Consider the following 11,515-nt stretch of genomic DNA (forward strand, 5'->3'; position numbering starts at 1 on the left):
TTACATAATATTACATAATATTACGTAATATTATGTAATATTATGTAATATATTGAATTTGTTAAGTTTTTCATTGTATTTTATTGAATAGTATTTTGTGATTTTTTGTTGACAATTTTGATATATATATATGTATATGTCATTCAAAAACCAATTATATATACATACATATGTATGTATAATTGGTTAGCGAATTAAAATACACTAGAATTTACTTATTAGTTTTTTTAGGTAAATAATTTTTTATAGTGTATTTTACTTGTGAACAAACACAGGCGCAGCAAATGAGATAAGAATTGTTTGTTTGGGGGTTTTTTTGAGGTTTAGAGAATATGAATTTTAGAAATTTTTTGGGAAGTCGTGCTTTGCTTTTTTCTGTGAAGAGAAATGTGGCAGCACAAAGTGATGCCCACACTGGGCCACTTTGGAGCAGAGCCCTTGAGGCTTTTAAAAATCATTTTTCTTTCTTCAAGATGATGGGAGACCTCAGCCTGCCTTACCATTGTAGAAAATACACAACAAACTCCCCTTTTGTTGCTCAGAGTGAGGCTGCCTTAGATGTTAGTGGTGACAAATTGCTTGGAGACACAGCTTGGGGAAGCTGCCTGCAGCAGAGTGTGGGCGGGCTGTTGGTGTGTGTTGACATATCACCTTGCTTCCCATGTTTTTGGGCTGTGAAACAGGAGGAGGAGGAGATCTTCTGGTTTATCTACTACTCTGTGTTACCCTTGTTTGTGTTGGGATTCATCCCACCCCTTGTCTTCTGCTGCTTTATAGGGTCAACACCACCCAGCTTTTCATTTGCCTTCTTCAGAGGGAGAGATTTACTAGATTTTGATAATTTTTGGTGTCTCCTTTAATGCAATCAATATTATTTTTCTAAAAAGGCTTCACCAGTGCTGGGAATAAATTTAAGGTGAGCCTCCTGCCTTGTGTGGTGACATTTTATCCATTATTCCAGGCTCTGCTTGTGCCTCGTTGTGTCCCTCCTGCAGCAGGACACCCAGCAGTGACAGCCCCTTGTGCCTCCTGCTGTGCTGTAACATGTGATGGACCCAGTCTTTTCTTTGTCCTTCCAGCCACCTCTTAATTTTGTGAATTTTTTAGGAGTCTACATCCATCTGAAACAGTGCCCTCAGGGAATTAGAAGAGATTAATGAGCTGTAAGTCTTTATTTTATAAAACATCTTCATGATGAATTGACACCATGATGTTTTTAATTATTGTCTCAATGCATTTGTGAGACACAGAGGTAACTTTTTACTAGTTATAATTCCTCAGGCTATCCCTGGATGCTTTTTAAATAATTGTTAAAATATTTACTGGTTTAGAGTTCTCTAGGAACATGATGGGTTTTTTCTAAGAAAGCCAATATATTTGTCAGCTTTTTAGCAAACACTTTCTTTTGCTCTCCCTTGGACCTGAAAACTCATTGCTTTTTAAATATTCCAGTGTTTCTGCCTCAGCCATCTCACTTTTGGTATGATCTCATCTTTCTCACATTTTGCATCTCTGCAACATTCTCACATCAAAGACTAAAGCACAGAAAGTTACCTTCTCAGCAATTCCTTTTCCTTCCTGACTTGCTCTTTCCTCTGCTCCCTGTGATTTAGCACTTTGAATGATTATTGCACTTTCTAGCTATATCTGAAGGCACTTGTCTTGCCTCCATTTACAGTAGGTATCAAGAGCATTCAGCAGAAATGAACTGCTTTCAGTAATGGCAACCTCAGCAAATGCATGCAAAACAGTTAAAATAAAGTCATTTGTGACCACAAGCATGCAAACATTTTCTGAAGTGCTTAAATTTTAAGAATTTGTATAGACTGACTGCTTTCATTGGGATTACTCATGCCAGTCATGTTAATTCCACGACTAAATGCCTTGTTTATCGATTCTTGAACGTGAAAAACTGCAAACACCAGTAACTTGAAATACTCACCAGCCACCTCTTCAAGGTGATAGGATTGATGTTGAAGTCTTTTACCAGCCCAAGGTCGTGGTACATGTGCTCCAAGCAGCTCAGCATCTGCAGCCAGGAACAGGCAGGTTATGGTTGGCTCTGTAAATACCCCTGGAGGACACCCTGTGAAGTGAATTTCCCCCTTGCAAGCATCAAATAATTGCAGGGCCCTCTTTAGATGAAAGAAAGATGTTCAAAGACTGCATGATTAAAGTGCAAGAGGGGAGGCAGAGAGGGCTGAAAGCTTTTTGAAGCAGACACGCTGCTGTTGACTTCACAGGTTTTGTGCAGGGCTTTGAATATCACACCAGCCCTCTTCAGTGACGGTGATTTGTGTGTATCACAGCAATTCCTGCTCACAAATAAAGCATTGCCATTTTCCCAGGTCAGCTGGGACGTGAACTATTGCTCAGTGAAACCAGTGGGAGCTTCTCCCTGGCTGCACAGAAATGGATCAGGCTCCAGCAGAATAGTAAATGACAGCAGAAAACGAGATCCCTGAAGAAACATTTATTTCACACATTTGTCAATACCTTCATTCTTTATGACTTCTTGTGAGCTCCTAACTCCACTATCTTACCTCATATTTCTTGTTTAAAAGATTTCCCATTATAACCCCACGAAATTGCAGCAGTTTTGTGATTATCCCCTCTTGGAGACTGCAACTATGAATTCCTACAGCTGAAATGCAGGCACAGGCAGCTCTTTTGAGACAACATCTCAAATCTCAAAAAATTGAAAACAGAAGATATTGATAATCTCAAAGAATTGAAAACAAAAAAATTGATAATCTCAAAGAATTAAAACCAAAATATATTGATAATCTCAAAGAATTGAAAACAAAAGATATTGATAGCCTCTAAGAATTGAAAGAAAAAGATATTGATAACCTCTAAGAATTGAAAGAAAAAGATATCGATAATCTCAAAGAATTGAAAACAAAGGATATTTATAATCTCAAAGAATTGAAAACAAAAGATACTGATAATCTCTAGATATTGATAATCTGAAAGAATTGAAAACAAAAGATACTGATAATGTCAAAGAATTGAAACAAAAGAGATTGATAATCTGGAAGAATTGAAAACAAAATATCTTGATAATCTCAATCTAACAGCTTCCACCAGTCAGAAATGAACAAGTTTCCTGGAGTTCAGGAGTTTATGTGTAAATGCATCCCCATTTCTGAAGGCTCAATCTGCAGGGGATGGAATGTGGCCATTGTGTGAGAAAATGCAGTTTTTAGACTGTAAAGCAATCCAGGGGTTTCAACATGAGGGGTACAATATCACAAATGCAGTCCTGAAGGCATTTCTAGTCAGTTTTATGTTATTTAGGCTCTTAGAAGCTCACCAGAAAAAATAATTTAATCTAATGAAACTTTATATTTATCCAGGGAAATATAAATATAAGTCATGGAGTAACAACTGGGCTGATTTTGAGTAATCCAAGCAGGGAGAGACTTTCCTGCAAGACCTGAGGGACAATGCCATGAGCTCAGATCACATGGACAGCATTTTGCTGAAAATCCCCTTGTCCTGGTAGAATATATGTTTTGCAATAAAAGACTTTTCCAAGACAAGAAACTTTATCCAGAAGTGCTGAATTAGAAATGCAGCTGTTGCCAAGAGAGCTTTGGGTGAGTGAGGAGGAGACTCTCAGTCCCAAAACCCCTGCCCCTGAACACAAGGGAATCTCAGTTTTCATGTTCAGCTTTCTTGGTCAGCAGCAAAAGGCTGAAAATGGGACCCTTGTAAGGCTTGAAAAGGGAGAGGGCATTTGAGGAGGAGGAGCCAGGCTTGCTGCAAAGCTTCTGCAGTACAAGTAATGAACCATGAATAACACTAATAGCAGATTAAAAAAAAGAAGAAAATTAGTAGTTAAAAAAAGGAAGAAAATTAAGTAATTTGGGTGATTGCTGCTGGGGATTTTGTCAGATCTACCCAAGCTTTCCCCTGGTTTAAAAAACCAACACTAAACCCCTGGTTTAGTCCTGTCCTCCATTATGATTTTATTGAATGAGATTTGCTAGTACTTGCTACATCTGGTTTTACATTATATTATAAACTAGTTTTGTACATTATATTATAAACTGGTTTTATACATTATATTATAAGCTGGTTTTATACATTATATTGTATATATCTGGTTTTACATTATATTATAAGCTGTTCACTCTTAACATCCTTCTCCTTCAGGCTTCTGGAAGTTTACACATAGAACCTTCCAGAACCTTCTGCAGTACAGGTGGTGAACCATGAATAACACTAATAGCAGTTAAAAAGGGAAGAAAATTAAGTAATTTGGGTGATTGCTGCTGGGGGTGCTGCCAGATCTACCCAAGCTTTTCCCTGATTTAAAAAACCATCACTAAACCCCTCATTTAGTCCTGGCCTCCATTATGTTTTTATTGAGTGAGATTTACTACTTGCTAAATCTGGTTTTACATTATATTATAAGCTGTTTTTATACATTATATTATATTATATATATCTGGTTTTACATTATACTATAAGCTGGTTTTATACATTATATCTATCTGGTTTTACATTATATTATATATATCTGGTTTTACATTATACTATAAGCTGTTTTTATACATTATATTATATCTATCTGGTTTTACATAAGCTGTCCACTCTTAACATCCTTCTCCTTCATGCTTTTGGAGGTTTACACATAGAACCTTCCAGAACCTTCTGCAGTACAAGTGATGAACCATGAATAACACTAATAGAAGTTAGAAGAAAATAAAGCAATAAGGAGATACTAATTGGCTTTGAATGCAGCCTTGCAACCTCTTCAGAACAAGCTGCAGAAAAAACCCTCAGCTGAAGGGCTGTGAATCAATGCCTGCACCTCTGCCTGCTGCTTTATTGATCTGAGTGGAGTTATTGATGATGTGCTTAAGCACACACTTCACTGGGGATTGATTTGTTCCGATAAAATGGCATGGGAGAACTCATGTGGCAGTAATGACAGCGCACCAGTTGAGGGACTTTACTAGGAAGAGATTAAAGAGCAAATAAAGAGGAGCCAGGCTATGATAAGCAGCATCATCTACCTGGCATCTGCGAGGAAGAAGCACTGCATTTCTGGTGTGGTATGGAAATGAGAAAAATATAGAGAATAAGGGGCAGGAAAGGGGGGGAAACCCTGCAGACTGTCTCAAAGAGCTCTTCTGGCCTTTTTGGCTCTCAGAAAGTGCCAACCCAGCCAATCTGGCATCCTCACCTCGTTGGGCTCCCACAGCCACACGTCAAAAGTCGGTTTCCGCAGAGCCTCGATGGTCTCCTGGGACAGCATGTACTGCAGAGAGAAAGGCAGGAGGGTAAACAAGGGTGTTCCTGCCATGGGAATGCTGCTGGCACATCCTGGGGCTCCCAGGGGTCCATTCATGAGGGATTTAGCCACATTTCCCAAGGAGAGAGCAAATGATCTCTCCCTCTGGCCACCCAACCTTCCTCACCCTTCCTGCCAGCTGGCAGCTGCTCATTGGGGCAGATCCTTGTGGAGCAGAACTTGGGAGCAAAGGGAGAGTGGAGGTGTTAAGGAGAGGGTCATGGCTAAATCCAGCACAGAAAATCAAAGGCACAGGGCACAGACCCATCCCTGCACTGGTTCTGCTGCCTGCAGAGCATCAGCAGCACTCGAAGCTGCCAGTTAGGGAGGGTGGTGTGAAGTGTCCCTGCTTACAGTGCTAAATTAGCTGGTGGGGATGATATGTTTATTTTCAGATGATTTATGCTCTCATTCCGAGTGTTTTTTCAAGAGTGCCCACAGTTTCAAATTGGTTGTCAGCCTGCAAGATTCAAGTGATTTTTTATCATTACGCTCAAAGCCTTAAACAAAATCAAGCTCATTCACCGGTTATGGTTGTATAGAAAATGAAAAGAAAAGGAATGTGCAGGGTTAAAAGACATGGGGATATCAGGACTCTACAGATTCATCTTTTCAGGATCCTATTTATCAGTGGTTTTGGGATTCAAAACCCTTGTGGCTTCGATTGGCCCATTTACCATGGCTATCCCTAGTCTGGGTTTACTCTCCCGAGCAGGTGAGTGACAATTTCTGAGCCATCAAATTGACACTTAATCCAAGGAGGAACAACACAGAAGAATAATTTTTCTTCTTCAAAAGGCAAGGAGTTTTGCATTTGCACACACAATGCACGTTTAGCTTGACTTTCTGCAAGAAAACTGCAAATTAGCCGTACAGATTTGGAGTTGCAATGACATCGTCCTTCGGCCTCGCTGACATTGGACAAATCCAGCACCTGACAACTGATGACAAATTTTGCAAATCTCCAAAACCCCAAACTCCCATGAGTTTTGGTCTAGGAATAATGCAGAAATACAAAAGTTTACTCTGCAGTGGTTCAGTGCAACTCTTTATTCTTAATTCAAGATCCTAATGCAGCAGTCGATCAAAGTTCAATCTGACATATATACTTATCAAGGGAAAAAAACTGGCTTAGAACTGATGTGTTCTGTGAAATCATGTGTTAGTGTCAGGAGCACAAGCCTCCTGGGCAAAAGTTAACTAAAAGAAATAGAAGTGCCAGAGTCTGTGCTTCAGTGGAGGTCACTTTAGTGAGGCAGAGCAGAACAAAGAGCAGAATTTATTGCTCTGCTGGGCTCTGAGGACAAATGTGCACAGAGCCACGTCCATGTGGTAGATCTGCATCACACAGGACTGTGAGGGTTCAGGGTGGCTGAGCCAGCTTTGGTGTGTGTGAGGAGATGCTCATGGTTAAACCATCATTTGCAAATTGTGTGAGCTGGTGTTTTGTCAAGATCTGAGCTGGGCACTGGGCAGACATAACCAAGCAGCTTTTAGTAATTCTTGTGGGCAAAGACTGCAGGTTCTGGGATTCAAGACCCTGTGCTCTTCATGGTTTCAGCCTCATTCATCACTGTGGATTTGTAGTTGTACTTGCCCAGGAGACATTTTTCTTCCAGCATTACTGTTTTCTCTAGCAAATACACAAACTCATTTTCACAGGGACAATGAATCATTTTGGAGAGAATCCAATGTCGCATTTTCTCTTTGTTTCCCTAGGTGAAGCATCCCCATAAATTACTTTTTAAATTAAAAAAAAATCTATTAGGAGAAAACAGGCAGCAGCACTACTTTCAATCAGAACACAGCATTACAGGGTGTTTTTGATTGTTGCTATGAGTGTGGAGAATAAACAAATATAACTAGACAAAAGAGTGTTAAATGTTGATGAATGCACAATGTTCATTAACATTTCAAACACTAATGAGCTTTCAAGTATTAAAGACTACCGAGAATTAAACTTTAAGTCACCATGGGCAACTGAAGGCTTTTTCCATTGGCATTTTGGATCAGACCCTGGATTTAGAATAACAGGGAATTAATGGCTAAGGAGTCACACATTGTAAAGCAGCACTTGTCAGGATGGCAGCCCTGCAGCAGGAATATGGGAAAAGCAAGGATTGTGTGGTACCTTTGGGTAGGATGGTACATCCCTCCGGGGAGCTGGCCTCTTGTTTTCATCCAAAAAGCTGTACTTGCAGGGACAGTTAGTCCTGAAATGAAATATTCATCTCTTAACATTGAGGGAACACTGGCACAGTGCCTCAAAAAGTGCCAGAAGTGCTCTGGTCTCCCAGTGGCCACCCCTCAGAGAACCACCCTGCTCCACAGCCTCGCCCTTTCTAATGCAGTGCTGCTCAAAATGCTTTGGAAGTGTGATCCTCCTCAGGATTTTCGCCCCTTGTGCAATGCCCCTGTTGCCCTTTCTTGGTCTATTTGCATTCAAGAGAGAAGCATCTGAGTTCAGGCATGTATCCATGGATACCTGTTCCAGATTGCAAAGCAAGTATTTTATTTGCCATCTGGATGGCAGTTTTCTGTTCAGTGGGCAGTTTTCCTTCTCTTTTCCACACCCACTCCTCCCTCTGGGGAGACATCTGCTGATAACAGCCATTGAATGTCACTGCATGGCTGATAAGAACTACAGCATCCCACTGGGAGATGTGAGCCCAGAGGGAGGAGCCAAGCATTCCTACCTGGATATAATCTGGAGATTCTGGAAATAATACCCAGCGTCTCCACTGGATTTCCCAGAGGAACAGCAGCTGCCTCTTCCACTGGATCTTCAGAGGAAGAGAGTGCACCTTTCTGCAGGATCCCTGCTCCAGCAGAGCCACCCCTGACACTGCAGGAAGGCTGAGCCACAATTCCAATGGGACTGCTGCCAGCACCCTGACCCACAGGGTGTCAGGTTGGGTTCTGACTCTGTCAGTCTTGCTCTAGTTTACTGCATTGTTTATTTTATCCTTTTATTTTCTTCCCTAGTAAAGAACTGTTATTCCTGCTCCCAAATTTGTTGCCTGAGAGCCCCTTAATTTAAATTTTATAGCAATTCTGAGGGAGGGGGTTTACATTTTCCATTTCTGGGAGGCTCCTGCCTTCCTTAGCAGACTCCTGTCTTTCCAAACCAAGACAACACCCAACCACTCCTCCTTAAACTTCCAGTGAGCAGCTTTCTGTCCATGGCAGGCATCCTCCTCCAGGGCTGCCAGGGACCACACTGGCTATGGGCACACCTGCGCTGCTTCACTGCTGAGGGCACCCACTGAGCCTTGCTGCAGCCCATGAGAACTTCCACTTTGATGCTGTGACCTCCCTGGTTGCCGCCCCTCATGTGGGACAACAGCAGAGAGGCACGGACTTGGCAGACACCTCTGCCTGGCACCCTGCTCCTGGAGAAAGGGAGCCACTGCCAGCAATTGCACGTAATTAACACTTGCCTGGTTATTAACACTGCCAGTTATCTACTCTTCTTTCCTCTGCATATAGAAAGGCCAAGCTGACGCTTTCCCATCTGAGCAGAGGCCCAGGAGGGGCCTCATCACTCTGCAATTCCCTGAGGAGGCTGCAGCCAGGGGAGGGTTGGGCTCTTCTCCCAAATGGCCTCAAACTGTGCCAGGGGAGGGACAGGCTGCACATCAGGGAGAATTCCTTCATTGAAAAGGTGGTCAGTCATTGGAAGGGGTTTCCAGGTAGGTTTGGAGTCCCCATCCCTGGAGGTGTCCAAGGAAGGACTGGATGTGGCACTCAGAGCTCTGGGAACAAGGTGGGGATCAGGCACAGCTTGGACTTGGTGGCCTTGCAGGGCTTTTCCCAGCTAGTTGTCCACATGGACTTTATTAACTCTTGTGTGAGGCTGATCTTCCTGCATTTTGCATTTATAGAGTCGTGGAATGGTTTGGGTTGGAAGGGACCTTAAAAATCATCCAGCTCCACCCACGCTGCTGTGGATGCTGCTCACTGAGTCAGGCTGCTCAGGGCCCCATCCAGTCTGGCCTTCAGCACTTCCAGGGATTTATCCCTGGAGTCCTAACATTTGGATTATCCTCTCTCAGTTTTCAAGCTCCCTGCCAAAGGAAGCAGAAATAAACCTCCCCAAAGAAGCCGAGCAAAGCATTCCATTAACTCGGCTTGTGCATTTTTGATTATTACATTTTGCATTGTATCTCTTTTGAGTGATTCTCTCCTCTGTTGGGAATTAGTCCAGGTCTCTTTTCTCCTCTTAACATTGATGTCTGCTGTCATTCCTGGTGGCAGTGTCAGAATCCTGTGAAAGTTATGTCATTTCACAGCTCATGGTGGTCAGCTGACATCAACCAGGTGCCTTTTCCTGCCCTGTTTAAGGAGATTCTCACTTGATGAAAAGCTCTCTTAATTGTTTCTAAAGCCCTTTCCTCAAAACTCCGCCGTGTGGGGTATTAGTAGGATAAAAATAGTGAGATTGGGGCATTCCTTGCCCTAATTGGAGCTGACTGCCAGGGTTAGCTGAGGGTCAGCCAGCTATCTCTCATTCCCAGCTGTAGTAGGATATTGAAGCCTTCATCCCAGCACACTGGGGAGCACACCAGAGCCAGGATGCATCAGACCTTCACAAATGCAAACCTGGATCTGCAAATGATCATGATTTTAAATGACACCATAATGCTATTAGCATCTGCCAGTGGTGAGTGCAACAAACAGACAAGCAAAAAAAAAGCAATTTGAGGAGGATGCAAATGGAGCTGCTTTGGTCTTCTGAGCAGAGAGCTGCACAATTCACTGTGCTTTTACAAACCTGGCTGCCCAGCCTTACTCTCTCATTTGGTAATGTAACATCAAATATAAGAAAAGGTAAACACCCATACAGCTGCGTACACTGAGATCTTATTGAAGGAATACAGGCACTCACAAATATTTATGTACATCAATTAAATTTAGATGGGATCCCTAATTGCAACCACAATGCATTATCTAGCAAATGACACTGCACAAGGGGTGACAGGTCCAAACGAGAGCAAATAACATTTCCACTTCCCTGGGATGCCTCTGCTCCCACACACATCCCGTGCCAGCAGGAGAGGGTTTGCTCAGCCACCCTGGGGTGGAGCATCCCTGGGCTGGGCTCACCACAGGCTGGTGACCTGGGGGCTCTGGTGCCTTGGGAATAAGGAACCTCAGCTCATTCCTCAGCAGCTCCTGATGGGAGCCACCAAGGAGCAGCATATCTCCTCAGACTTGTACCCACATCCAGCTGCTGCTTTGGCTCCCACAGCCACAGGGTGAGGAATTCTGCATGAGCAGGAGGAGCCTTTGAGCAGCTGGGAGGATGGAAAGGCAGCTCAGAGTAACCAGGAGGAGCTGTGACGGAGCTGCGTGGACACAGCACCAAGGTGATGCTGAGCAGACTGAGCCCTGCTCCTGCTCCAGGGAGAGCAGCTGTGGGTGTGAGCCCAGAGCAAGCCAGGGTGGGTGTGTGTGCCCAGCTGAGCCCACTCCCATCTTTAGCACAGCTCCCCAGCCTCACACCCCGTGCTGGTCCCTCCTTTTGGAGCCTGTCACGTCTCACCACCAGCCCTCAGTGAGGGTGACACCCCAGCTGGAGCTGGCTGCACTGAGCAGATGGAACACCCCCCATTCCAGCTTTTCTTGTTAACAGCTTGTTTAGACCACAGAATATAGATTGGAAGGTGACAGGATCTGGGATGGGAATTAGTCATGGCTGCTGGGACAGCCTCGTACTCCCTGATGTGCTGTGGTGTTGACTGAGTGAACATGGACTTGCCACAACTTCCTTTTCTGGACCTAATTCGTGTCCACCTGTGCCTCACTGCCCATCATCATCACTGTGCATCACAGTTCAGCTCTGCCAGCTCCCTGCCACAGCTGAGGCACAGACACATGGGCACACACGTTTCTCACATCACACCCAGCACAAACCAGCACACATGCTCCTGCATTGGCTGCCAGCCCGGGCTTGGATTTTTCTAATGAGATTTCTCCACACACCCCAAAAAGAAATGATGCAAGTCACAGGGCAGACTGCATTCCACACGGCTGGGATAAATCTGAGGCACACAAATCTGAGGTTAATAATGTTACTCTGCTTTTATGCTAATATGACAGCTGAATTTGGCCTTGGTCTTCATGGCAATGAATTATCATTTTGCCTCCTGACATATCTGCATGGCAACATTTATAAAAACGAGTGATTATAAAGCCTGAATCTTTTAG

The 11,515-nt window shown here is 43.4% G+C and overlaps 1 protein-coding gene across 3 annotated transcripts in view; it reads right to left on the reverse strand.

Annotated features, from left to right (window-relative positions):
* The window catches only part of PDE9A (phosphodiesterase 9A), a 58,779-nt gene that overhangs the window by 13,096 nt on the left and 34,168 nt on the right, over window positions 1-11,515 (reverse strand). For all 3 annotated transcript variants that reach the window (XM_005427232.2, XM_031062132.1, XM_031062131.1), the window contains 3 exons: window positions 7,437-7,518; window positions 5,198-5,272; window positions 1,943-2,029 (listed from right to left, as the gene is read on the reverse strand). In XM_005427232.2, coding sequence (XP_005427289.1) covers window positions 1,943-2,029; window positions 5,198-5,272; window positions 7,437-7,518 — 244 coding nt within the window. The remainder of the gene's footprint in view (window positions 1-1,942; window positions 2,030-5,197; window positions 5,273-7,436; window positions 7,519-11,515) is intronic.

This window comes from Geospiza fortis, unplaced genomic scaffold (assembly GCF_000277835.1).
Source record: "Geospiza fortis unplaced genomic scaffold, GeoFor_1.0 scaffold17, whole genome shotgun sequence".
NCBI classification, from domain to species: Eukaryota; Metazoa; Chordata; class Aves; order Passeriformes; family Thraupidae; genus Geospiza; species Geospiza fortis.